This window comes from Octodon degus, unplaced genomic scaffold, assembly GCF_000260255.1.
Source record: "Octodon degus isolate 3935 unplaced genomic scaffold, OctDeg1.0 scaffold00023, whole genome shotgun sequence".
NCBI classification, from domain to species: Eukaryota; Metazoa; Chordata; class Mammalia; order Rodentia; family Octodontidae; genus Octodon; species Octodon degus.
The window spans coordinates 12,623,878-12,647,748 of record NW_004524599.1 but is presented as its reverse complement, the minus strand read 5'-3'; the positions used below and the strand labels follow the sequence as shown (position 1 = coordinate 12,647,748).

Here is a 23,871-nt window from a genome sequence, read left to right as displayed (position 1 = left end):
CAAATCCCCTATTTGGATCCAGAGAATATCCAGAGGTGTAAATTAGGTGAGTTGGCCAAAGTGATAGGTGTGATTCCTTGTAGGCCTCACATATGTGATTCTGTGATCTCATGAAATGCACAAAGCTTAGGACAACACTATCTTTACTACTGAGTAGATGTGCACGGTGAAGCATTTGCGAGCCCTGCTTGCTGGAACAGCCAGTCTTAATGGCTTCCTTTCTCCTTTTTTTTTCCTCTTTCCCTCTTTCTTTTTCTTTGTTTCTTTACCTTTCCTTCTCTCAGTTCCCATTTCTGCCTTGATGACAAGTGCAGCCCCCAGCATCTTCATTCTCCTTACCACTTATGAAAGCCAACTCTCTTCTTTCTGCCAGGGTCTCTGCCTTTTCTGCTTTTTCTCTAAAAATCTACTTTTGAAATATCTTCTTTCTTTAGAACACTGCTACCTGCACAGGGTGATACTAGTCATTCTGCAAAGCAAATTAATGTAAATTTATGAATGGTGGCTGGCTGGAAAATATTATCTACTCACATGGAACATTTCATTTTATCAGGGCAATTTCAGGGCATTTCATTTTATCAGGTGTGCCAGGGACAGCCATGTCAACATGCTGTCCCTGGGACACCTTCCCTATGTCATTATACAGACAGTTTGGCTGCCTCTCTATGGAACTAGATCACACAGATGGGAAAAGGCAGGCAGTCTGACTGGTGGGCCTGAATGTTCAAATGCAGAAGTGAGGCTAAATGTTTGTTTCCATTACAACGTATCTTATTATCATTCTACACATTCATCTCAAAAAGCCTTTATCTTTTAAAGTATATCTAGTTTCACACATCAAAGTGTGAGGATATGACAATCTCTTGATTAACAGGATAACACTGGTTATCATTTTGTCCCTTCTTGGTCCTCCTTCTAGGGATTTTGGTGAACAAGTACAGGGGATTGGATGCTACTGAAGTATTTCTTGAGCTCCCACATACACAGAGACCAGTGCAATTTCTTAAGCCAGTATTAAACTGTTGTTGGAAACTCATGGTGACCAAATTGTATCAAATCAGTTTAATGATCTAATTGCTGATAAGTTTTTTTTTTTCCAGAACCTTCTGTTTGAATCTGACAAAGTGTATTGTTTGAGAAGGACAGTTACCTATTGTATCACAAATGCAAATGATCCAGCTCACTTCTCTGTGAGTGGTAAATACGTGCTCTGAATTCTTCTATGCCAAAGGGCAAAGGGTGACCTTCCAAGCTGTCCCTGCAGACGATCCCATAAACAGTATACTTTCCTCCTTGGCCAGCCAGGACGGGCCTCCCCATAGCTGCGGGCTTTGCACTCTTCCATGCACAAGAGAAGTGCCCAAGCTCCAACGATGACTGGGAAACTTGATTGAAGGAAATAGCTGGTCTTCATTAGAAGCTTGTGTCACAAGGCAGGACTATAATATCTTGCATTTCGAAGGATGCCCTCTTCCCAGCCCGAAAAGCGTGTGTTTCCTATGCCTTTTGAAAAACTCTCAGTTCCTCCAGCTCCATCTCAAATTAACTGTCTTGTCCTGAGATCTTTCCCTTCAGCTCTAGCTTGTCCTCTCCCTCCTGGCTTCTACTGAACATGCATAGTAACTTACGCATGTAGCACACATTTGTGATACTGAAGTGTATTGGGGCAGCATTTGATTATATACATCAAAGCTACATTCATTGATTTTTATAGAATTCCTCTTGATAGACCGACAGACAGACATAAGCCATTGGGTATGTACCCCAGATATATGCTTCACAGTTTCAAAAAGTCATCCACACTCCAATCATCATTATAGTCTTATTTGTACTAGCCAAGACAATAGCAGAATGGAAAAAGAAAATGGTACACATATGCAAAGAAATATTATCCAGCCATAAAGTAATGCAGTCCTGTCATTTGTGGAAAGATGGACAGACTTGGCGATTACATTTTTAAGTGAAATAGGACAGCCCAGAAGGATGCATAGTGTGTGATTTCATTTATATATGAAACCTAAACAAGCTAAGCTCACAGAAGTAGAGAGCAGAGTAGTGGTAGCCAGGGGCTGAGGAGAGTAAGAAAAAGAAGGGAAGGGGAGATTGATTAATGGGTACAAACCTACAGTAATTTAAGAAGACTGCGTCCTGATGTTCTATTGCAAGGAGGGATTACAATAGGCAATATTATTATGGTGTAGAAATCAAAATAGCTGGAAGAAAGGATGTCGAGTGTCTTCACCACAACAAAATTATAATGTTCAAGATAGTAGATGGCGTAGCGATCCTTGAGTTGATCGCTGTACACTGCACACACAGAGAAATATCACACCTATACCCCTTAAGACATGCAACTGGTTTCTGCCCATTAAAAGAAACAAATGCATTTAAATAGAAATAAATCAATAATGAAAGAGATGGCATTTGAGGTGCTGGCAGCAATTCAACTGTGACACCCCATGAGTGTCACAAAACGCTGAGCAGAGCAGAGATCCGACCTCAGAAATTCACTGGACCTAAGGTGATAAGAACTATAAATAGTTCTCTATGGCTATGTCTGTTCTTTATGTCTTTGGTTTAAGAACCAAAGGCTCTTAAACCGAAATAAAAAGGGAGCATAGAGGAAATGGGAGAAGGCACGAAACTGGAGCAAAGCAGCATCCGAAGGCTAAGTGAGGGGCAGCATGCGCGGAGCCTCCAGCCGGGATTCCTGGGGCCGCAGACGTGCGGGCAGACCCCAAAAGCGCCCTCTGCACCCTCCGAGAGGAGTTCCCGGGCAGCCCCCAGCTACACCTTCACGCACATGACAATGAGTGTTGTGGATGAAAGAAAAATTGCCAGCAAGACGGGAATAATAGAAATGACCAAAAAAAGAGACCAGACCAGAAAAGGTCTGGATAGTGGGAAGAAAGAAAAGGTGAAGCGGACAACAAGAGGGGTGCAGCTATTTATAGGTCGTCTCGTGCTCATCTAATGCCTGTTAGGCTGCTGTTAGAGCAACGCTTTATGCGAGTTTTGCTTCCTTAAGGCTATTAGAAGGCTTTAGCTTTCCTATAGCTGCAAAATTCAAAATGAGCCTGGCAATTGGGTCATCTTATTAGCAAGCAGCTATCACTGAGCAGGGCCCACCGTTGTTGCTCCTCAGCACTTACAGTGCTCCCGCAGTAGCCTGCGGGCACGGTGGCGCGCAATCAGCCCGCGCGCAGCCTCTTCACGGGGCGTTAATCCCACTTCCATGCTGTCTCCGTGCGGCCTGGAGATGCACCAGCACGGCAGAATGAGTGGCACGTCAGTTTTCATGAAGTATCTTTCCCCCGCCTTTCTCACCCCTCCCTTCAGACTGGAAGATTTCTTAGGATTTGTGGGAGCCATCCAGGGATGCCCGCACTGCATCGCACTGGAGTTCACGTCGCGGCTCTCCCTCTGCAGCGAACAGTTTTGATTACCTAGGTGTTAATGAGGCAAGCTTATGAATTGTTGCGAGTGAAAGAGGTCAGCGTAAAACACCGGCATGAAAACAGAAACAGACGGGCAAGGTGCAGGCAAATTAGAGGAACAGGAAGCAGAGTGGAGAAGGAGGGGGCGAAGCGCTCATGCGTGCCGCATCCCAGCACCCGTGGAGGACTCCAGGCAACACACAGGTGCCCCAGGACCCTTGGGAGACTGGCACCCTAATGACTCTCAATTGTATTTTTCGCTTGCTTGCTTTCTCTTTCTTTCTTTCTTTCTTTCTTTCTTTCTTTCTTTCTTTCTTTCTTTCTTTCTTTCTTCCTTCCTTCCTTCCTTCCTTCCTTCCTTCTTTTCTCTCTCCCTCTTTCTTTTCCTTCCTTTCTTTACCTTCCTTTCTCTCAACAGCCCCAACTTTACCACTTATCTTTGTAATAATAGCCATTCCAACGTGTTTGGAGTGATATTTCACTGTGTGTTTCACTGACAATGACCGCTGTTGAACACCCTTACACATATCTCCTGGTTATTTATCTCTTCTTTTCAGAAATGGGCTGTTCAGAACCTTTCCTACAGACTTGGATAAGTCACTTAATCCTTGCTAATTTTAATTTTTGCAGCTTTTAGTGAGATTTATTCCTACACTCCATGACTCCGAGTTGTTACCTTCTTATTTGTGGAAAGAGGTGCTTCCATGTCCGTTAGCTTTCTAAATCCATGCCCAGCTCATATTCATTTTGCACAACTGTAAGAAAATGCATGATATAATCAACTTGCAGCGAGAAGCCTGTGACTTCGGTGGTTCCCACCTAGTCAGGTGGACCTATTGCTTTCAGCCATTGTCACACAAGGGGGATGAATCCCGTAAGGGGCAGTATAGTGGTGGAGAGACAGAGAAGTCAGGAGGCAGAGAGAAGAGGCAGAGCCTGAGCCCCTGAAACCCCCTGTGAGGGCAGACCCCAGTCATCCAGGGACTGTCTCTAAGCTGCCTCACAGGTTCTAGCGTCTCCCGACAGACAGCCCCAGCAGGATTCCAAGCCTTTCCCTCACAGGTCACAGGGTACCCTTCCGGATCATGGCAAGTGTCAGTTCCTTCCCTCACTGCTGGACAGCACACCTGACACCACAAGGTGAGGGAGGAGAGAGTTGGTTTGGCTCATGCTTCAGTCCATACTCAGCTGACTCTAAGGCAGGAGTATGTGGCAGAGGCCTGGAGGAAGAGAGCTGCTTTGGCACTGCTGACAGGAAATGGAAACAGAAGCTCAGGGAGAAGCCTGGTCAGGAGACACTGTGGACCCTCCCTTGCCGGCTCCACCCTCAGCAGCCCGCCTCTTCTAACCAGATCCCTGTCCTCACAGAAAGCACCTGTAACACCGCAACTGCCTGTCAACAGCCCTGCCCTGGAAGACAATGAGACTGTTTCTGGCGGGGGTGGGGAAGAGTCCAGATGGAAACACAACAGCATGGCTGGTTCAAGTAAATGCTACAATTGCTATTTATAAATGAGGGGATGGTAATACCGGGTTGGTTGGTGTTGCTCTCAGCTTCTCCCTTGGATCTGTGAGTCCAAACTCTTCTTCCCCATGGTGCTGCTCCTGTCCTTGTGTCAAATGAGGCACCATTCCTGAAATGACCTCACAAGGGGAAGAGAGCCAGCCACCAGGCACGATGGCTCCACCCACCACAGTGCACCTTACTAGAGGTGAACCTTACTTTACTCTGCGAAAAGGGAATGAACTGTGCCTTGTTACAGCAGTGAATATAGATCCTTCTAGGGGAATAAAGAAGAAAGCTCACACAGAATCATGCTCCGTACATTTATGTAATCATTTACCACGCTGATCTACCTCCAAGTCTCATACGCATGTTCGGACACCTATCTTCCATATTTTTGCCTCAGTATTACAGAAAGTGAGAAAAATCAGCTCTTCCAATTCTCTCCTTTAAACTTTTCTATGGAAGCTCCCAGATATTTATAGATTAAGATGGAAACACTTTATCAAGCTGTACAAAATTTTTAAATTTCAATACTCCTCTGAAATTCTCTCTTTTCTCTAGGATATGTGCATTTTTCACTCCACTGGCTCAATTCCTGTTCATCCAGTGAAACCCAACTCAAAAAGCCCTTCTTAAAGGATTCCTTCAGCTATCCTTACAGTCAGTTGCTCTCTCCAAGGTGCCTTCTAAGGATTTTGTCCAAGTCTGTGGCAGTGAACCGAGACTGCCCCTGCTGACTATGATCCTCCGAGGGCAGGGAGCAAACATCCTGATACCTTGCACATGCAAGGTGTTCAGTAAGAATGCAATGAACACATCCAGAAGGAAAATAAATGGGGTGGACAGTAAAAAAGAAAACAAATATGTAAATTTAAAATATCACTTTTGAAAAGTCACTAAATATGAATGCCATATCCATTCGATACTTTAATGTTTGGAAAAACTCTTAAGCATCAAAACCAAAAAAGTAGGCATTGTGTAAAGGTACCATGACACAGATGACAGATCCTCCCCAAACCACCATCCACCTCCTTGGTGTTTCAATTAGTCACTTTTCTCTTGCTGACACAAAACCCAGACACCTACAATTTAGAGAAAAGAGGTCTACTTTGGCCCTTGGTCCCGGGGCCTTCTGCCCACGTATGGTAGGCTGGCTCCAGGGCTGGCATGGTGTGGCGGAGGAAAGATGCTCCTGTCATGGTTGCCAGGCAGCAGAGAGCAAAGGGAGGAGCCAGAGATGAGGCATCTTGCAGGTTACACTCCCAGTGACCTACTCTTCTAGCCAGTTTCCACCTCTAAGTATATGCGACTCTGGGGGGGGCGGGTGTGCATTTTAGACCTAAAACATAAGCATATTCTAGAGAATAAAGGTAGCAAGCAACTGTAGCTTGGAATTTCCTACAGTGAGTTCTGCATTTCATCAGAGGATTACAAAATAAAAATGTAGTAGTGTAGTGTTTGTAGTGTTTGACAAAACAAATGCTGTGCTTCCTTGGAGGCTTCAGAACACTGATGCATGTTGGGACTCTTTGAGGAGGGACACAAAACACAGCAGGATCCAAAGTATTGGGTGGAAGTGTTCTTTTCCTAAGGAATAGCTCATGACAGGTGTTCACAGGGAAAGCACTCTGGGAAACACTGCCCTACTTTCATAGATGCCATTATTGGTTACTTCACAGAGAAGCTTAGAAACGAACACATTTATCATCAATGTAGCACCCACAGGAGCAAGAATTGGAAACGACATCTTATAGAAGTGTTCCTTCAAAATTAGAAACCAGCCTTTTCCCAGTGAGATGCAGCACAACATGGTAGATACAGCAGTGTGAAACACGTTTTTCTGTAGACTACCAGCTGCATGATTTAGGCAAAGAAATTTCTCAATGGAGAAACCATGCTATGGATGTGAAAATCACACATTGGTATGGTAATTTTCTTTGACTTACAAATTGATGGGGAGACACTGTCTTAAAGAACTGGCTTATAAACTGCTAAGATTTGAAAGTGTCCCCCAAAGATTGCATGCTGGGAGTCTGGTCCCCATTGTAGTGGTTTTGGGATGTGGGAGAATCTTGAAGAGGTGGGTCCAGGAGCAAGTAAGTAGGTCACTGGGGGAATTCTCTTTGAAGAAGCTTAATGCTGGTCTTGTAAACTTAGTTCCTGTAGAATGGGCTGTTATAGAAGGAGCAAGCCTGGCCTGGCCCTCTCTGCTCCTGGCATCTGCATGTGATCTCTCCCTTTTTTGTGTGCACCCACCGTGGAGTTATCTGTTGTGTTCTCACATGGCCACCTGGAGGCAGAACCAATGAAGCAACTGGATCTTGAACTTTCAGCCTCTAAAACCTCTAAATAATCTTCTTTTTAAATTCAGAGCTAGCATGAAGGGAGGCACCTGAATACTTTGCCATGAGATGGCAGACAATAAGGGGTGCCTAGCATACAACACGGGTGCACACCACACCTGTCTTTACCTCTCTCTTAACCCTATTCTTCCACAGGGCTAAAAAGAGAGTTACTTTCACAGTTTCCCTTAAGCATAGAAAGGATAAGCATAGAAAATGAGACAGTTATAGTTTCTTAGAAGCTTCTAGGAAGTTATTTTTCCTTGATAACTGTGACAGAACTTTCCGTTACCATTCTTCCCCTCTTCTTTGCTCTGTGACCAGAGGCATGAAGCATGGAGCTGTGGAGCCATGGCAGGGTTGAAAGAGGTCAAGAGACTCTGAGTTCCTTGTTGCCCTTGGGGTTCTGGGATTGAACCTCAGGAACTTCCCCATGGGCCCTGTGGCTACTCAGGAGGGCTGACCCATCTTGTCTAGGGCGAGCTGGCAAGGAAGACAGAATTCTTTCCTTAGAAAGGTTTTCTCTGTCTCGGGTGAGTATCAAAGAAGTAGGGGGTCCATGTAAAGGTAACAGCAAGTTAACACCACAAGCTGTTCCTGAGCTCTCCCGGCTCCAGCCACAGGTTAGCAAACCTATAATTAATGCTCTGTTCCAAGGCTTTCATGATTTGTCATGGCTGCAGGCAGAAAGGTGAAAAGAAAGAAAAGGCTGCTGGGCACACGTTCCCTCCTCACCCACCTCTTCAAGTTCATTAACACCTCCCACCTAATGCTCACAGAAAGCTCCGCTCTGCAAGCAACTAATGAATGCAGTTATCAAACACAAGCTCAAAAAACTCTGGCATTGGGAATAGCCTGGCTCTCCTGTCAATCTGATCTACTCAGAGAACCCAGAACATATGGACTTAAATATTAAAAAAGTAATTGCTCCAATATTAAAATGTTGTTTACTTCAATAAAATAGGAAGAAGAGAAGGAAAGGGAGAAAGAGAAGGAAAAGAGGACAAAAGGAAAAGAGGAAAGGAGGAAGGGAGGAAGCATGGAGTAAAGGAAGGAAGGAACAAATGTGACTACAAGGTAGCATCGCATATAAATAGTCCCATGACCTAAGTTTTGAGAGCAGCAATAAAGCAACACTTCAAAGTGTGACCATCCCCTGCCTTACCTGCAGTCATAAGGAGCTGGAACAGAGCCATAGTGAAGCGATGACCACAAATGAGAAGCTATTAAGTGTAAAGGGTTTTTTTTCTATGATTTTAATATGACAGCAGCTTTCTCTAAGCAATGGTTAGGTTCCTAAAAAGCAGTACTTTAATTGATCTTTGATTCATCTCATTGTGATAATGCTCTAGAAGAGATATTTGAAAAGCCTTTCTTACTATTGTTGTTGCAAAGTGCTGTCTTTTCTGTTGCTCAGACCAGTATTTTCGCATCCTAGGTTTCCTGCTATTGAGGTGCACTTGCTGATACAAACCTTGTATGCAATTGCGTTTCCAGTTCATGTTGGATATTTGTCTTTTTGCATTATAGCAATTTTATTTAAAATCTAATTTCTATGGCTTTCTTTCATCCTATTGAAACAAGTGCTACATTCTAAGAAGCTTACTTCTGAGCCCCAGTGTGTGTTCAACAATGTTCTCCCCATCCACTCTTAGCACTGCTGCAATGTGGAAGTTGAGATTGTCCTGCCAATTCCTGCATCTCATGGGACACAGAAAGGCCACCAATCAAGGCAATTCCTCATCGCTGATCCTTTGATTCCTACCTGTACTTGATTTCTTATCTGTTAAATAACAAAATTTTGGAATTTTGTCATTTTTCTTTTTTTGTATGTATAACACATTTGGAACCAGAAGGTTCTGCAGGGTCATAACACTATAGGATCCACCCATACTGGAGTAAGGCTTTACTCTGGCAGTACGCAGGATGGCTCGACGAAGACATAAAGTGCGTGTTGGTTTAAGAAATACATAGGTTTTCATCTTATAAGAAAGATTTAGTGTGGTTTGTCTTCCTTTCTACTGATGAGTAGAAGTTATACTATTTCTAGTTTAAAAAAGGACTTGAGGTGCTCCCAGTGGCGGATGCTGTTGTATGCACCCCAGATCATCCCCGTGCTGCGAATGTGGGGAGTTAACAGTTCTCATTCATTGTCTTCAAGCTTTTTTTTTTTAAAGAATACTGGGAATTGAACTCAGGACCTTGTGCCTGCCAGGAAGGCACCTATGCCACTGAACTATATCCACAGCCCTCATTCATTGCCTTGAAATGGGGCAACTCTGAAGATGCAGCCCAGTCCCAGAGCGCGCAGTGAGTCCACTGAGGTCCTTGTTGCCTTCTTATTTAACTCCTCTCTTTGCCCATTACTAACTCCTCCCTTCCCTTCTTCCAAGCTGTGGCCCCTGAGAATACTCTTCAGTAAAATCTGGGCACAAAATATCCTTCTCAAGGTTTGTCCTAGGAACTCAGCCTAACACATTCATCTTTCTTTCTGAGACTGCCATGGCAGAAGTAAAAAAAAAAAAAAAAATTCCTTCCCTATAGACCTTGTACGAAATACATAAAAAAAAAAATTCCCTTATAGTTGCAGCAGAGCTGTCGCAGCATATCACATGGGCATCAGCTGATCCGCACAGAGCACTGAGTATTTGTCGCATTATAATTTTTTTTGCAAATATTTTCAGCACACAAAAGCAATTAAGTTATGATGATAAATTAAAGGTCTTAACTATAGAACGCTAATACCAAAAGCTTGCAGAAAACTAATTTAAACTAAAATTTCCTAACAATTGTGCTAATCATTATTAGACTAGATTTTTCTCTAGAGCAGGCTCAAATTGTTGATATTTGGCATGATGCAGACCAATCTTAGAACAGAACGATCCAGGGGCTAGATAAACCCAGACCTAGCAATGCTGAATATGATGCCAGGACACAATGCAGCCATAGCTGTGCCCATTCTCTTCTGCTATCTGCCCCATGGTATCAGGACTAGGGCTTGCCCTCTGCACTCACCAATGACATATTCCACCCGGAAGAGGTCCTTCCTTGGGTCGTATGGACGATTGAAGTCAATCTGGACGTAGAAAGACTGCCCTCTCCGGACAATCAACTTGTTGTTGTCATACTTGTCAGTGTGATGGTCGATCTTGTTGCTGTCCCATTTCTCTTTGAATAGGTGAATATCTGTGACATTGAGGTAATCTGAACATGGAGAAAATTGAAGGAAACTATTAAGTGACTTTGGTTTAAACACGAGCTCAAAAATCAAGAGATTATTTTTCCTAAAGATGGGAAGGTGTAATGTCTGTTGGATTGAATTGCATATGGGGAAGGAGGAAACAGATGATTTGCGAGTCAGTCTCTTGTGACATTATTGCTTTGGAAGAGAGCTTTTTAAAAAGCTTTTTCGTCCCATGATCTCATTTTAGATCACAGGATACTCTTGGGAAGAGACAGATGCCTATCTTACAGATCTAGACACAGAAAAGCAAGGGCCATCGTTGGAGTTTTCAGATTCTTAGTCTCATGCTGGTTTTTGTTATGTTAGTCTCCTCTCATCATGACTATGCCTCCCAATGGGACACAGTCACTGTCAATTTTCAATGTGACGAAGCCTCAAAGGGTTGCTCTAAGGACAAAGTGGCCGTTAATCCAAAATTCTCTTACATTAGGAAGGGTCAAATGTCCCCTCCTTGTATAGTTCTAAAAGTAGATCTGGCCCTTCACAGGCAGGAAAGAGAGGGAGCACATCCGGGGAGAGGAAACCAGAGTTTCTATGCGATAAGTACGGAGTGTGCGGGAAGAAGCCAGCCTTGCTGTTCTTAGCCACTCTGTGACCCATCTGGATGTCAAACCCCGGTGTGCCTGATGTCACGATCTACAGGCTTCTCTGCCTTTTGAAATCAGGAGTATACATTCAGTTATGCACCTACTAGTCATTAATTTTGAATATGTTGCTTAAACTCACTTCCTCACCATAAAGTGAAATCTCCAGCATTTATTTTGCAGACTAACATGTTCTGTAGCAGCACCATGCAGGAGATGACATAAAGGAAAGTGACATGAGATGACACGGATAAAAGAAGCCAGCAAGTATCTGATGCATGATATCCCTGAATAGAGTTTAGCTTCCACCCTACCACTTTCTCATTCTTTTCCATAAGTAATTACTTCATAAGAGGATAACAGTACCTGTCTACACTATATTTTAGCAGATAGAATCTGGAGACTAATTTCTGTATGTGTATTTGGAGTGCTTCAGGGATACTGTGGAAAGAAGGTCGGATAGTTACATGGAGAAACTTGTCTCTGGCCCTCCTTCTCTGGCCCTGACACTGCCAGCTATGTGGTTACTTTGAATACCGCAGGCAGAGTGTAGAGAAAGCACAGCTACTGGGCTTGTGTGCATGCAGAGGCATCTTTGCTGTTCACAGAGGAATCCCATGAAGGATCTTTGCTTCTTGTTTTTCCTTATAGGTAAAAACAAAACATCAGATTCTTTATGATCCTCTCAAGTCTAGGAAATTCTGATAGTCTTGATAGATTCTCAATTCGAGTAACACTGAGTTTGGATGTCAGGTCTCCAAGTGACCTGGGTAAGGTACTTTAGCCACTTGACTGAACTTTCTCACTGTTAAAATAAGGATGCTAAACCCTTAGGAACTTCTATGAAGATTGGATAACACAGCACAATGGATCTGGCACATAGTGAGACTATAGGTGTAGTACCGCTCATGGAGCCTCGGCTCTGATGGAATCACTTTACATGGCATGGTGCACCCTTGGTTACTGTGACTGGGGAGCTTCAGCCACCAGAAAGCTTTATTTACCTTACCTTAGAACCCTGTCATACCACATGGACCCCCAAAAGGGTACTTGCTTTCCATTAATGCTGTGGGCTGAAGGTGTTTAATTGTTCTAGACCTCTCTTCCCCAGGCTATCTCCATCCCAAGTTGTCTGGCTTTATTACAGTCACAAGCCCCAGTATTGTACAAGTCTAAGAGACAGCTGAAGAAATATAAATGTTCCCAGTGACACAGCTTTGATCATTAGCTCCTCTGGTTTTCCTTCTTAGCACAAGGCCTCTTAATAATTTTCTTTTTTTTTAATATCTAAAATTCTATGTCCTCAGAAATGAGCTTAATTAGTTCTCCACTTATAGGCACCAATGAAAAGAACATCATCCTATGACAGCCTCATGGAAACTCAGGGGCAAAGGTACCTGCAGGGCCATCTGGTAGACCAGCTATGTGCTGAGTGAGACCTCTTCATGAAAGCTTAGTGCTTGGGCTGCCAGCCTCTTACTGAATGGGGAACTCACTATCTCTTACAGGCCAGATGGTAGATTTTTAAATGACTCTAGTCCTCTTAAGATGAACATCTGCTTCCTGGTAATTTTTCCAAGCATCAATTTTGGTCATGACTTCTACACAAGGATAAAATAAGTCATCTACTAATTCCATGTGATGCTCTTTAGGCATTTAAGTATGGCTCTTTGGTGTCCTTTCATTAAAAGTCTCCATTTCTTTAATGGTTATTTAAGAAATTATTTCCAAGACTTTTACCTAGCACTCTGCTTTGGAGTATATTTCATTTTTCAGTTTCTGTCTTGAAGACTTTTCCCTAGAGTTAAGTACATTATTCCTGTTGTGTTTTCTCCAGTAAAGTATAACAAGACCATTCTATCTTTTAAAATAAATTACGTATTTCTGTTATTTCAGCTCATGCTATCACTATTGACTTTAACACTCACATTGTACTGTAGATTTATATTGTGTCTGGTGAAGCAGAAACCTTAAGAATGCATTCTAAAGCCATTTCTATCAATAATGGATTGAAATTCAGTTCAGATCCCTATGAGTTGCTTGCCATGTTGCTACTGTGTCATATTTGCTTTTGCAATTGTTTGTATTAAATTTTACTTGTTGAAACAGTTCATTGATCAATAATTTTAAAATAATTTTAGACCCTAAATATGCACTCAATGCAGTTAATATTCTCTCCAGTTTCTTCTTTAAGACTTCTATAGTTTACCATTTCATGTTGCTATCTGAAACAGGGATATAAATATTGAATAGGCAGCTATGCCTAATAATTTTAAGCTAGGGAAACACAGTTGTGGTACATATCAGAAATGAAAATTTGACTATGTATTACAATGTAATGAATATGATGCTGGAGGAACTGTAAGGTACTGGATAGGGGTTGACTGGGAGGAGACCACAGCCCAGGTTAGATGGGATCAAGGAACTGAATAATTTCCAGGATTTATCTACTTTTATGCCTACCTGCCACAAGACAATGCGTCCCCCCAAATGCATGTGCGAGTTCTCTGTCTTGGCCTTCCAAGTAGCTTGACTTACTGGGAATGACGACACTGGGGAGTGTTTCTCTAGCATTTTGTTCTCATCAGTCTGGTGCAAATGGAAGCCTGAGCCTAGTGAGCCCAACTAGTACTAAGTGAGCATGATTCAATTCAGTTCATCCTTGCAGAATGCAGGGCTAGTTCTGTGTGATATTGGTAGGTACTGGAAGCAAGCACCACAGCTAAACCAGTTTGGGAAATTCTGACACAGTCTGCAGCCTTTGTGGGAAGCTTTAATATCTCGACATGTACTGTGAAGCTCCTAGAGGTACAATGGTTTCCACACTTACGTGACCATGGCAAATCTGTTATGTGGAGATCATATTTTGCAGAACATACTTTGGGAGATGCTTTATTACTTACCAACTGCCCAGCTTCGGGAAAACTATTTAATCTGTCTGAGCTACCTTTATTTTTTAACCTTTAATATGGCGATAAAATACCTACCTCATCGAGCACTCATTCTAGTATATTCTCAACAAGTGATTTTTTTTTATTGTCGTCACTGTTGTTATTAGTAGTATAATTATTCAGAGACATAAGATAGTATGGAGAACAAGAGCACAGGTTTAGGAGCCAGGCTGCCTGGACTCCACTCCCATCTCTACTACTTACTGTATAAGTGACCCTGAACAAGTTATATAAAGTTCTCATCTGCTAAATGGAGTTGGTGTGATGATTACAGGAGAACACGCATGGCAAATGCTCCATAATTGGTAGCAATAAGAATAACAACACCAAGCATCCAGCAGACCCTCATTGCAGTCAGTGATGTGAAAAAGAAGGTATTGAAAGGGCATGGTGGAAGACTGGAACCTGAGCAACGTGAAGTCACCCTGAAAAGCGTTCCAGAAGCTTCTTTCCACCCCTTTCTGCAAGCACAACCAATATGTCCCCTGTTGGCTGAGCAGACATGGTTGCTTTTCCTTTCCAGTACTGCTAAAGGTGAATGGAATATTTTTCTCCTCCTCATACTTAAAAGATATTTCTCTCCTCTCGAAAAATGTGTGTATTTTCATTAATGGCTTTGTATTACCTTTCCCCAGGCAACGTCACCCATGAGACTATAAAACTCTGGAGACCGGAACATCTCAATCATATTGTCACTAGACTTGGGGCAATGTGCAGTGGGTTGCAGTGGATGTGCTACTTTTCCTTGAAAGAATGTAAGTTCTGAAAATCTTTATTTTAAAATGGGTCATTCCATATGTATGATTAATCACAGTTGTTCTCAAATATCAAATATCAGACAGTTCCACTCTCAAAACATACAAGTTTCAGGATCATCGTTGTTATTGGAAATGATGATGAGAGATGTTAAAATAGAAGTCCAGTGTGTCGTCCGTCACTCTGCAGAGACCCCTGTAGGTGTTAAAATAAGAAAACCTTGGAGGAGAAGTTTTGTTTTACACTGCAATAAAAGTGCCGTATCTGCAGAGTGCTTTTAACAAAGGGTAAGTAAAAGAGTGTTAATGAATTCCTTTGGGTGTATAAAATCTAATTTTAAAAAATCTAATAGGTTTTTCTACATGGTGAAATAAATATATATGTAGAGAATTTGTTTTCAAAAATTAGTCTATATTATAACACCTTTGACAAGGAAAGAAAGAAAACATTTGCTGGAAATCACTATAGTATTCCAAATGAGCAAAACCTAGTACAGTGATAAGTAAAAACCTCTTGCATCATCTCTGGAAGTCCATTTCACGTCAGGAAAACTCTGCATTTTAAAAACTGAAACTTGGGAGAAAAAGACGTAAGTGAAAATTGGCTAAGATGTGGAGGGTTACAGGCTAGAAGGAGAGGCCAGGGTTTTAGAGAAATAACATTCTAGCAGGAGTCTAGCATATAAGACATAACAAAGGGCATCATGGGGTTGCTCGTTGCTTAGAAAGAAAAGGAAAAGGCAGCCATGTTGCCCCCTCTTCCATGCAGTCTCTATACAGGTCAGTGGATTTACTAAGTGTATTGGTTTGTTTTTCATTCCTGAGAGGAAATACTTGAGCCTGGGTGCTGACAAAGAGAAGAGGTTTTTAGGATGAAGACAGAAACTTAAAGTCATAGTTTGGGAATCTCAAAGTCTGGGCCACACGGTGCAGGCTCTAGCAAGGTCCCTTACTGCAACCCTCCATGGTACAGGCTGCCGAGATGAGGGAGCTGCTGTGACGGGGAAAGATCCTATCCCTGTGCAGACAGCCAGGGAGCCATTCGGGAATCTGGCTCACTTGTGTCATAGCTCACTCTTGGGAGAACTAACTCAGGGCTCCTGCAAGAGCTACCCTAAACTCTTCTAAGGGCACAACCTTAATGGCTTCAGGACCCCGCACTAGGCCCAACCTTTTTAAGTTTCTACCATCTAGCATATTGCCACATGGGGGATCAAGCATATATAGTTCCTACAAAACCAGATGAGACAAAGACTCTGAAATGGTTATCATAAAACAGGAACATAAATATCAAAATACCACAGTGTAGTGTGTGGCCCACTTTGCCCAGTGGTGCCCCTGCCAGCCCGAGGGTATCTTAGGCTGGAGCATTGATGTTTGCTTTGCTCATTAGCTTAATAGGAAATAGTGGGGACCGGAAGGGGCGTCCCATCTCCGTTTTCATGCTCCACTCTTTCACTGCACATAGGAAATGAACCTGCATCTCCCCGGCCAAGCCCAGATCCTCACAAAGTGGGGCAGCTCAATGCTAAGCCACTCTTTTCTTTTCTCTTTAAGAGATATTGTGGCTAGAAACTTGGCAGCTTGCTCTTTCAAAGTGACAGCTTTCAAAAACTCTACCTAATACAGTTTAGTCTAATTCCAAACACATCAGAAAATGGATTGTTAAAGAAAAATATCTCTCCTCAGGAGCCAGCTGCCTGTAGGTCCTCCTACTCTTTCTCTAATATGAAAAAAAATGGATTATCTTTTCCCTGGGTTGTAAAAATATTCTTCTGAGAATGATTATACCTGTCACAGATGGAATCTTGAAATAAGTTAAATGTTTAAGTTCATATTCAAGGAATTCCCTGGTGTGCTGAATTCTCCATGCAATCTTTGGTAATGCGATTACTAAGCCGGGGTATTAATTCTATCCATGAGGTAGAAGGTTCGTTTATGGTGAGAAGAACAATAGGAAAAGTGACTTTTTCACTTTTCTCTTGTGTACTTGAATTTTTAAGCACCACAATTAGAATGAAAACATTTTCTTCAGGGGCTAATTTTTTAAACTATTACTCTTAACTGTTACTCTAAACTGTTCAAGAATTTCTCTGCTTAGGGGGAGCTAGCCTAAGAGAACAGAGGCTCACACCTCCTAAAGGCAAAAATCCCTTTGGGCTACCTCTCCTCTAGCCCTGAGCATCTCCCTTTCTCTAGCCCTCCTCCTCATAGAATTACCTTCATGCAACACAAATCTGCTGTCCAGAGCCCCACATGAGTGTCCATTGTGTATAAGGTGAAAGATAAAGTCTTCAGAGCCCATGACAGTGGCATCCCTTCCATATTTACTCAGGCTCTTCTTGCTTTTGTCCTCTGTCACTCTTCAAAACCCAGCACACACTGTTTCCTCTGCTGAAAATCCTCTCCATCCATCGAGCCTCTGCGACCTCACCAGATACCTTCTCACCATTATACCTTCTTCCTTCACTTCCCTACTGCACACCACCAGACACTTCTCCCTGTTAGCTAGCTGAAATTTTCATAAATCTTGATTGTGGTATTCACTGCACTGGATTACAGTGATCTTTTCTTCTTTTATTTTGTCTACTGGACAGAGAGCTGCTTTAAGTCAGGGACTGACTGCCCTTGACAACCCTCAGGGAGAGCCTGGAACAGCTGCTGACACATATGTGACAGCCAGTCTCTGTTTCTCAAGCAGGGAATGGGACAGCGGGCGGGGTCTTGCCAACACCATTGCTTATTCATGCACTGAATGCAGCCCTTGTTCTTTCGACACCTATTGACCCCTCTGTGCCAAAGAGAGGTCGATTCCTAACTGGTAATCAGTTCATTTAGTTCTGACAAACAGCGGTAGGAGGGAGACTGTTCTGAGGGGTAAACTCCTTTAGCCTACAAGTAGTAGATTCTACTATGTACAAAAATTTTTTATACAGCTAGGCTTGGTTTTTTGTTTGAATTGAAGGTATTAGACTTGTCAAATAAACATCCAAGTACTGCTGCAAATGATCACTTCTTGTTACTAGCAGAGTCAACCCAGCCCAAGAGGATGAAGTTGTCTTCTGGAGCACTACATTTCCAGCCCCACAGAACTTGAGATCAGGGAAGCTGGAGAGACAGTGTTTTAGAAACACTAGCTGAGCATGTAGAACAACCTATGAGAAACTGATACAAATCCAAGCAAGCTTTATCACAGCACTTTTCCTGGCTGCGCTGAAGCATCCAGAGGGACATTAAGATCCATAATATCTTGGAGGACATTAGATGAACTGGGCCTGCCTGGCATCAACAGGCCACCTCAAATATTTCCATTTTTCTTAAGTATCTTGGTTTGTAGAGGAGGTACCGTATGTGAGTTTATACATTTTGATGTAGGTTTGGCTCTGATAAAAGAGTTCTCAACCAAAGATTTCAAATAGTCGTGATTTAGGTGCTACTTGAAATATTTGGTTATACACATGAACATGTATTGTGTACATCCTGTGGTGCATTGTTCACTTGGACACATATTGTGGGTATCATTCATAACGATGATGCTCAAGATTTATTGCCACAGGATCAACTAAAATGAAAGCCTTGCCGTTTCTCTCCATTCTCTTCTTGCCTCTTTAGGAAAGTTAAAGACAGTGTATGGTTTTGGTTAGGGCTTTGTTAATGCTGAAGTCAAAGGCATGCTCTGCCTGGGGGGGGAGGGTGGGAGAGACCCTGGGAAATAAAAGTGCTCTTGGAGGCCACTAGTGGCCACTGGTTGAACTGCAAGAGGATGGCTTGAAAACAAAACACAGAACAAAGAAAAAAAAAGGAGGGACTATGCCCTTCGCAGGGGTGTCTTAAGGAGCGCTTGATACGTTTAGTGCCACATAACCTAGTTTTTGACAGTTACACAGAAATCAAAATGTACAGAGCCACCTTGCTCAGACATTTTGTACTGCGGTATTTTTTCCTGCCTTATCCATCTGGGACTTTACCACTGTGATTCCCAGGTCCAGAGGCCCGGTTCTCACATCCTGCAGCACTTAGCAGATCTGTGTGGAAAACATGAAATGAATGTATATTTTTGAAATCTGGAACTTGCTATTAATAATAAGGTTATAATGATGCTAGGAATGGGTGATGAGTCACTGCATTTGCATGTGACTGACTGAGTTCATTCATTCAAATCATTCTCTTTTTTTTTTTTTAATTTTAGGGAAGGGTCTACAGGGTTTTCAGGGTCTATTATTAGATTAAACTAGTAGAGATCCGCCTGTTTACAGCCTCCCAAGAGCTGGGATTACAGGTGCGTGCCACCACGCTCAGTATGAATTGCTGTCTCAGCATGCCCGGCGCGGGGAGGGGGGGGGGAGGGCAGCAAGGCAGGTCCGGGGCCCAACCCCGGTCCCTGTGTCTGCTTGCAGGCGCTTTAATCCACTGAGCTATTTAGCCGGCCCCATTCATTCAAACCATACTATAGATAGTCACTGGAGTCTCAAATTCCTGTACCGGGGCTTTCCATGAACATTGCAGCATGCCACCTGCATTGTGGACACATGACTGCACGGTCAGTAATAACTGAGTCCTTGAAATACTGTAGTTAAGTTATTCTCCACCCCTACCCCCAAGTAAGCAGAGAACCAGCTAACTCAGATTTTTGAGAATGGTTGGTTTGCTTAAGATCTTGGATAGTTTTGATGTCTTACTGGCTCCTGTTGTTTAGATTTGAGGTTGCGGGGGGTCACAGGCTGCACACACTCCCGCAGAGTTGAGTGTTACTGGATTCCGGATCTTCCTGACCTGTGCTCGTGGACACGGTGGCAGTCAGTGACGATCATGGGGCATGTGCTGCGGGCTGGAGGCGATCCCAGGACCTCAGCGTTCTGATACTCAGGACAGCTTGCAGCTATTGCTTCCACTTTGCTGACAGAAAAACTGGGTTTTGGGGCACTACGGTCACTTATCCTGGATCCTGCAAGAATCTGGGTCTTCTTTCCTCTTGAGGAAAAAAGGATTCTTGCCCCCCCAACTCATCTGCAAGGTCTACAAGGATCACAACTTGCTGCCTTGCTTGGCAATCAACAACCCTTGCTACCTGGAGCCCTGCAGCCTTCTGCAGCTTCCTGCACTGGACTTGTCCTGAAGCTACTGAGCTGCATGGCCACAGGTGACCACTGCACTACCCTGTGGGTGTTTAGCTCTCAGCAGCACCCTGCACAGAGAGCCCTCACAGGAAACTTGGATTCTGGTGCATGAAAGGCTCTGACCAAAAGCGCTCCCAGCCAGATGCCGTTCAGGGACAGGAGCCTGAGGGTCCCTGCCAGGGCCCAGGGGAATGGCAGCTGCTTCACCAAGCCAGCTCTGGCACCTGGACCCTGTCACAGCTGACAGGGCTGAGAGGAGGTCAGCTGGTGGCTGCTGCACCCAGAGCAGGTCCCTCAGGACCAGGCAGAAGCGAGAGGCAGGGAAAGCAACTCGCCTCGCCTGTTCTCCAGGCTGCTCTGGAGACAAATAAAGGGCTTCCATCTCTATTACTGTCAGACTCTGGCACTTCTCTCGCCAGCTCTGAAATTCGAAGCCATGGACAGAGGAGGAGGGAGGGGGAGAAAGGAGGTGTGAGCCAGACAATGGAAAACAGCCATGGGGCTTTGGAAGCAGAATCTTACAGAGGGAGAGCACTGCTGGAAGCGCAGAGCAGCAGGGCTGGGAGAGGCCTCACTGAATCCAGCATCTTTGTTTTGTATGGGAGATAGCTGAGAGTAAGGGAGACAAAATGAGTTCCCTGAGGTTACGCAACCAGTAAGCCGTAGAACAGGGACAAGGACAGGCCTTTTTTTTTTTTTTTTTTCAGGGGAAGCATATATAGGGTGTTCAGGGTCTCACTACTAGATGTGATCCACCTGTTTACAGCCTCCCAAGAGCTGGGATTACATGCATGCTCCACCACGCCCAGTCCGAATTGCCCTCTCAGCGCGCTCAGGGACGGGGCCGACACGGCAGACCTGGAGATGAAACTCCCAGCACAAGCAGGCGCTTTAATCTGCTAAGCTATTTGGCCGGCCCAAAGCCAGCCTCTTGTGCTTTTACAAGAGAAGTTTGGTCTCCTTTCCTTAAAAACCAGAGACTGCTAGAGGCTTCCTTCTCACCCAGTGCCTGCTGCAAGGAGGTGCCAGGCCTGGCTGTGCCCACACACTGATGCTCCTACCTTGCAGGTTGACGCCCCGGGGCACCAAGCCCAGAAGCTCCTCAGTGGGGAGTTCATCTTCTGCTGCATTGGAGTTGTTGGGGGGCACGGCTCTCCTGCCCCCAAACGCAGTCCTGGGACTGTCCGACATTCTCAGCTTTCTGAGGTCCTTGGGGGAAAGCTATGGAAGAGGAATGTGAAATGAGTTCCCTTTGAGACCAGAATTCAAAAATAGAGAAGCAGACATAACTGTGTGCAATAGCACTTGAGCAGCGCCTTCTGAGCTTCGCATAAATAATAGCAGAGAAGTGGCAGCAAGAATTAGCCTAATGGTGAAGCACGGCTCCCCAAGGGTCTCAGGGAGTTTTGGTGTTTGTCAAGACACATGGAAAGCAAGAGAGTGGGGGTTTCTTTGAAGAAATGAGCAACTTTATAGATTTTAGGGAGCAGAGTTTTCCCTTCCCCAATGTCCTGGAAGGAATGCATCTTCCTAGATGTTTATTGCCATCTGGATGTACCTATACCCATTTCAAGGAGATGTACAGGGCCTAATTCATTTTAAGATTAGATTCGGGCAGCCGTGCTCAGACAAGTGTTGTCCTCCAAACCATTTGTATTTGCAATTAATTCAACCGATATTTTTTGAGGGCTGCTCTGCGCCAGCTGGGGTCTAGGTACTTGGGAGAGCTCCACCAGAGTACAAGGCAAATTTTCTGCTAAGAGAGCTGAAAGTCTCATGGGGCAAGGCAGGGGCAGGACAAGGTCAGAAGTAAATTCAAGTGCATGTGAGGAAGGGAACTGCACTGGAGGCAGAAGCTCCCGGAGAAGAAGCTGGAGAGATACAGGGCGGTGGGTGGGAGGCCACTAAGTGGGCCTCTAATAGCCTGTGCTCTAACTTGCTTGGTCCTGGTCTGTGGTGCCATTGGCCCCTGAGCCCTGCTGATCCTTCAGTGCAGGCCAGGGGCCAGTTCAAATACCACACACCCTACGGTCATGCACAGCGAGTGCTTGGGGACAGAGACCCAGTGAAGGGGGACTCTGTTTGTGGCCGGGAGTGCCCGGATCAGCCAATCCCAATGCCTGCCAGCGTGGAACCAAGCACACCTTCCAGAGACCAAATATCGTCCTGATAGAGTCAACTAAATCAGACTGTTCTGAAAAACTGGGGGAGAGGGATGGCAACAGGGCTGAGAACCACGGAGCTTGCTGGGGTGAATAGCTGTAACTACTGTACTGAAGGTGAAGCCCACAGGGGCTTGGGTGGAGACAAGAGGGCACCTCCGTGTGTGCCTGCCCACATGTTTACAGACAGCCGCCTCTGGCAGCTGAGGGTGAATGGTGAGAAAATGCTTTAAGAACGGGCAGAAGGCAGGAAAAAAATAGTCTGGAAAGCAGCAAAGGCAGGTTCTGAGGGGCAGACAGCACTTGGGGGAGAGAAGTGCAGAGCAGGGCAGTAGTCCGTTGGCAGAGGGCAGGTAAGGCATGGCCTGGGGGCTTCAGGTGCCAGCCAGGCGCAGCAGGTCCAGCTCTGCCCCAGGAGGACTGCAGGTGGGCAGCATCATGGGCCAGGGAAGGGACTGGAAGCGGGATGCTCCTGCTGTGGGGTGGGGGAGGGTTAAGCACAGGAGCAAAGCCAAAACTTCCCACGTGGCCCCCCTCTCTCCCTCAAGCCTCTGTGGCCCTGAAGAAAGGGGCTGTGCCTTTGAGTGAACCCCTACTCCCCCTTATTACCTTTTTAGCAAGTGGCACTTTCCTGGTGGCTTTGCAGAGTACTGAGCAGACCGGTTCAGAATTGGAGCTACGCAGTGCAAAGTTAAGGGAAGGAGGAGTGAGGCTGCCTCTGTCCCCCTCCCTGGTCCTGTAGCAGTCCCTTGGGGCTCCCTGGGGAACCTGGGTGCAGAGCTGCAGTGTCCTGGGGCACGCAATGGTACCTGGCAGCCCACTTACCCGTATGCTCCAGCCAGGGGGCTTGGGCAGCTCTGTGAGTCCGGGAACTTCCTCAGAAAGACTTGGGGAAAAGCAACCAGAAAGTTGGCTCTTAAATAACTTGCTAAGGGCTCCCACCCTCTTTCCCATCCCCCACTGTTTTCTCCTCCCCCTTCTTGACCACTTCAAAGAGCAGAGGCTTCTAGGACTTTCTATTTGTTTCTCCCAACCCACATGTTACTGGGTGGGACCCTTCCTCCTCCCCACTCCTCTGGAGCTCTGGGTTTCCTATTCCTCATCTCTTCCCTGCCCCCACCCCCAGATCTGCCTCCCCCTTGCTAGGCTGCTGGGAGTAACAGGAGAAGGACCAGAGTGCCAGGCAGCGCTGGAAGGGTCTTTCACAAAGGAACGCTTTGCCACGCAAGTGAGCTGGTGTGGTCTGGCAGAGGGGCGGGCCTGCCCTCTGCAGACAGGTCACACAGACAGTTGTGACCACGCATGAAGTAAGAGCAATGAGTCCCTCCTGTGCAAACAAGGCTGCGTTCTTGAATCACTCGGGGAGCCAGTTAGCACCTAACCACAAGGCTTCCTGCAGCGCAGCCTGGCCCAGCATTAGACAGTGAAGGGTAAGCCTGCACAGGGCCACAAGGATCAGAAAATGACACTGTGTCCTCCCTGGAAACCACTTCTGTGTGTCTTCACAAGTTAGAAAGAAAATAAATGTTCTTTCTAAAATTTTCTATATTTTTGTTTCCAAGTTTATCTTCAAATACTCCTATTTTCAATTATGGTTATTTCTATCCTTCTTTACTGTTTTCAGCTACTTGACCCTGCCATAGAAAAATCTGTCTGAATGTCCGTCTGTCTGTCTGTCTATCTGCCTATCCACCCATCTAAATCTATCTCTATATAATAACATATGTCTTTGGCTAGGAATTCTCCCAAGTTTTTTTCTCTTTCTTTCTTTA

The 23,871-nt window shown here is 44.7% G+C and overlaps 1 protein-coding gene across 1 annotated transcript in view; it reads right to left on the bottom strand.

The window, feature by feature from the left end:
• Nucleotides 1-22,995, bottom strand: part of F13a1 (coagulation factor XIII A chain) — a 183,814-nt gene extending 160,819 nt beyond the window's left edge. The window contains exons 1-3 of the mRNA XM_004628451.2: nucleotides 22,925-22,995; nucleotides 20,999-21,158; nucleotides 10,302-10,490 (exon numbers count right to left, since the gene is read on the bottom strand). Coding sequence (XP_004628508.1) covers nucleotides 10,302-10,490; nucleotides 20,999-21,128 — 319 coding nt within the window. The 5' untranslated portion in view covers nucleotides 21,129-21,158; nucleotides 22,925-22,995. The remainder of the gene's footprint in view (nucleotides 1-10,301; nucleotides 10,491-20,998; nucleotides 21,159-22,924) is intronic.
• Between the last annotated feature and the right edge of the window lie 876 nt (nucleotides 22,996-23,871).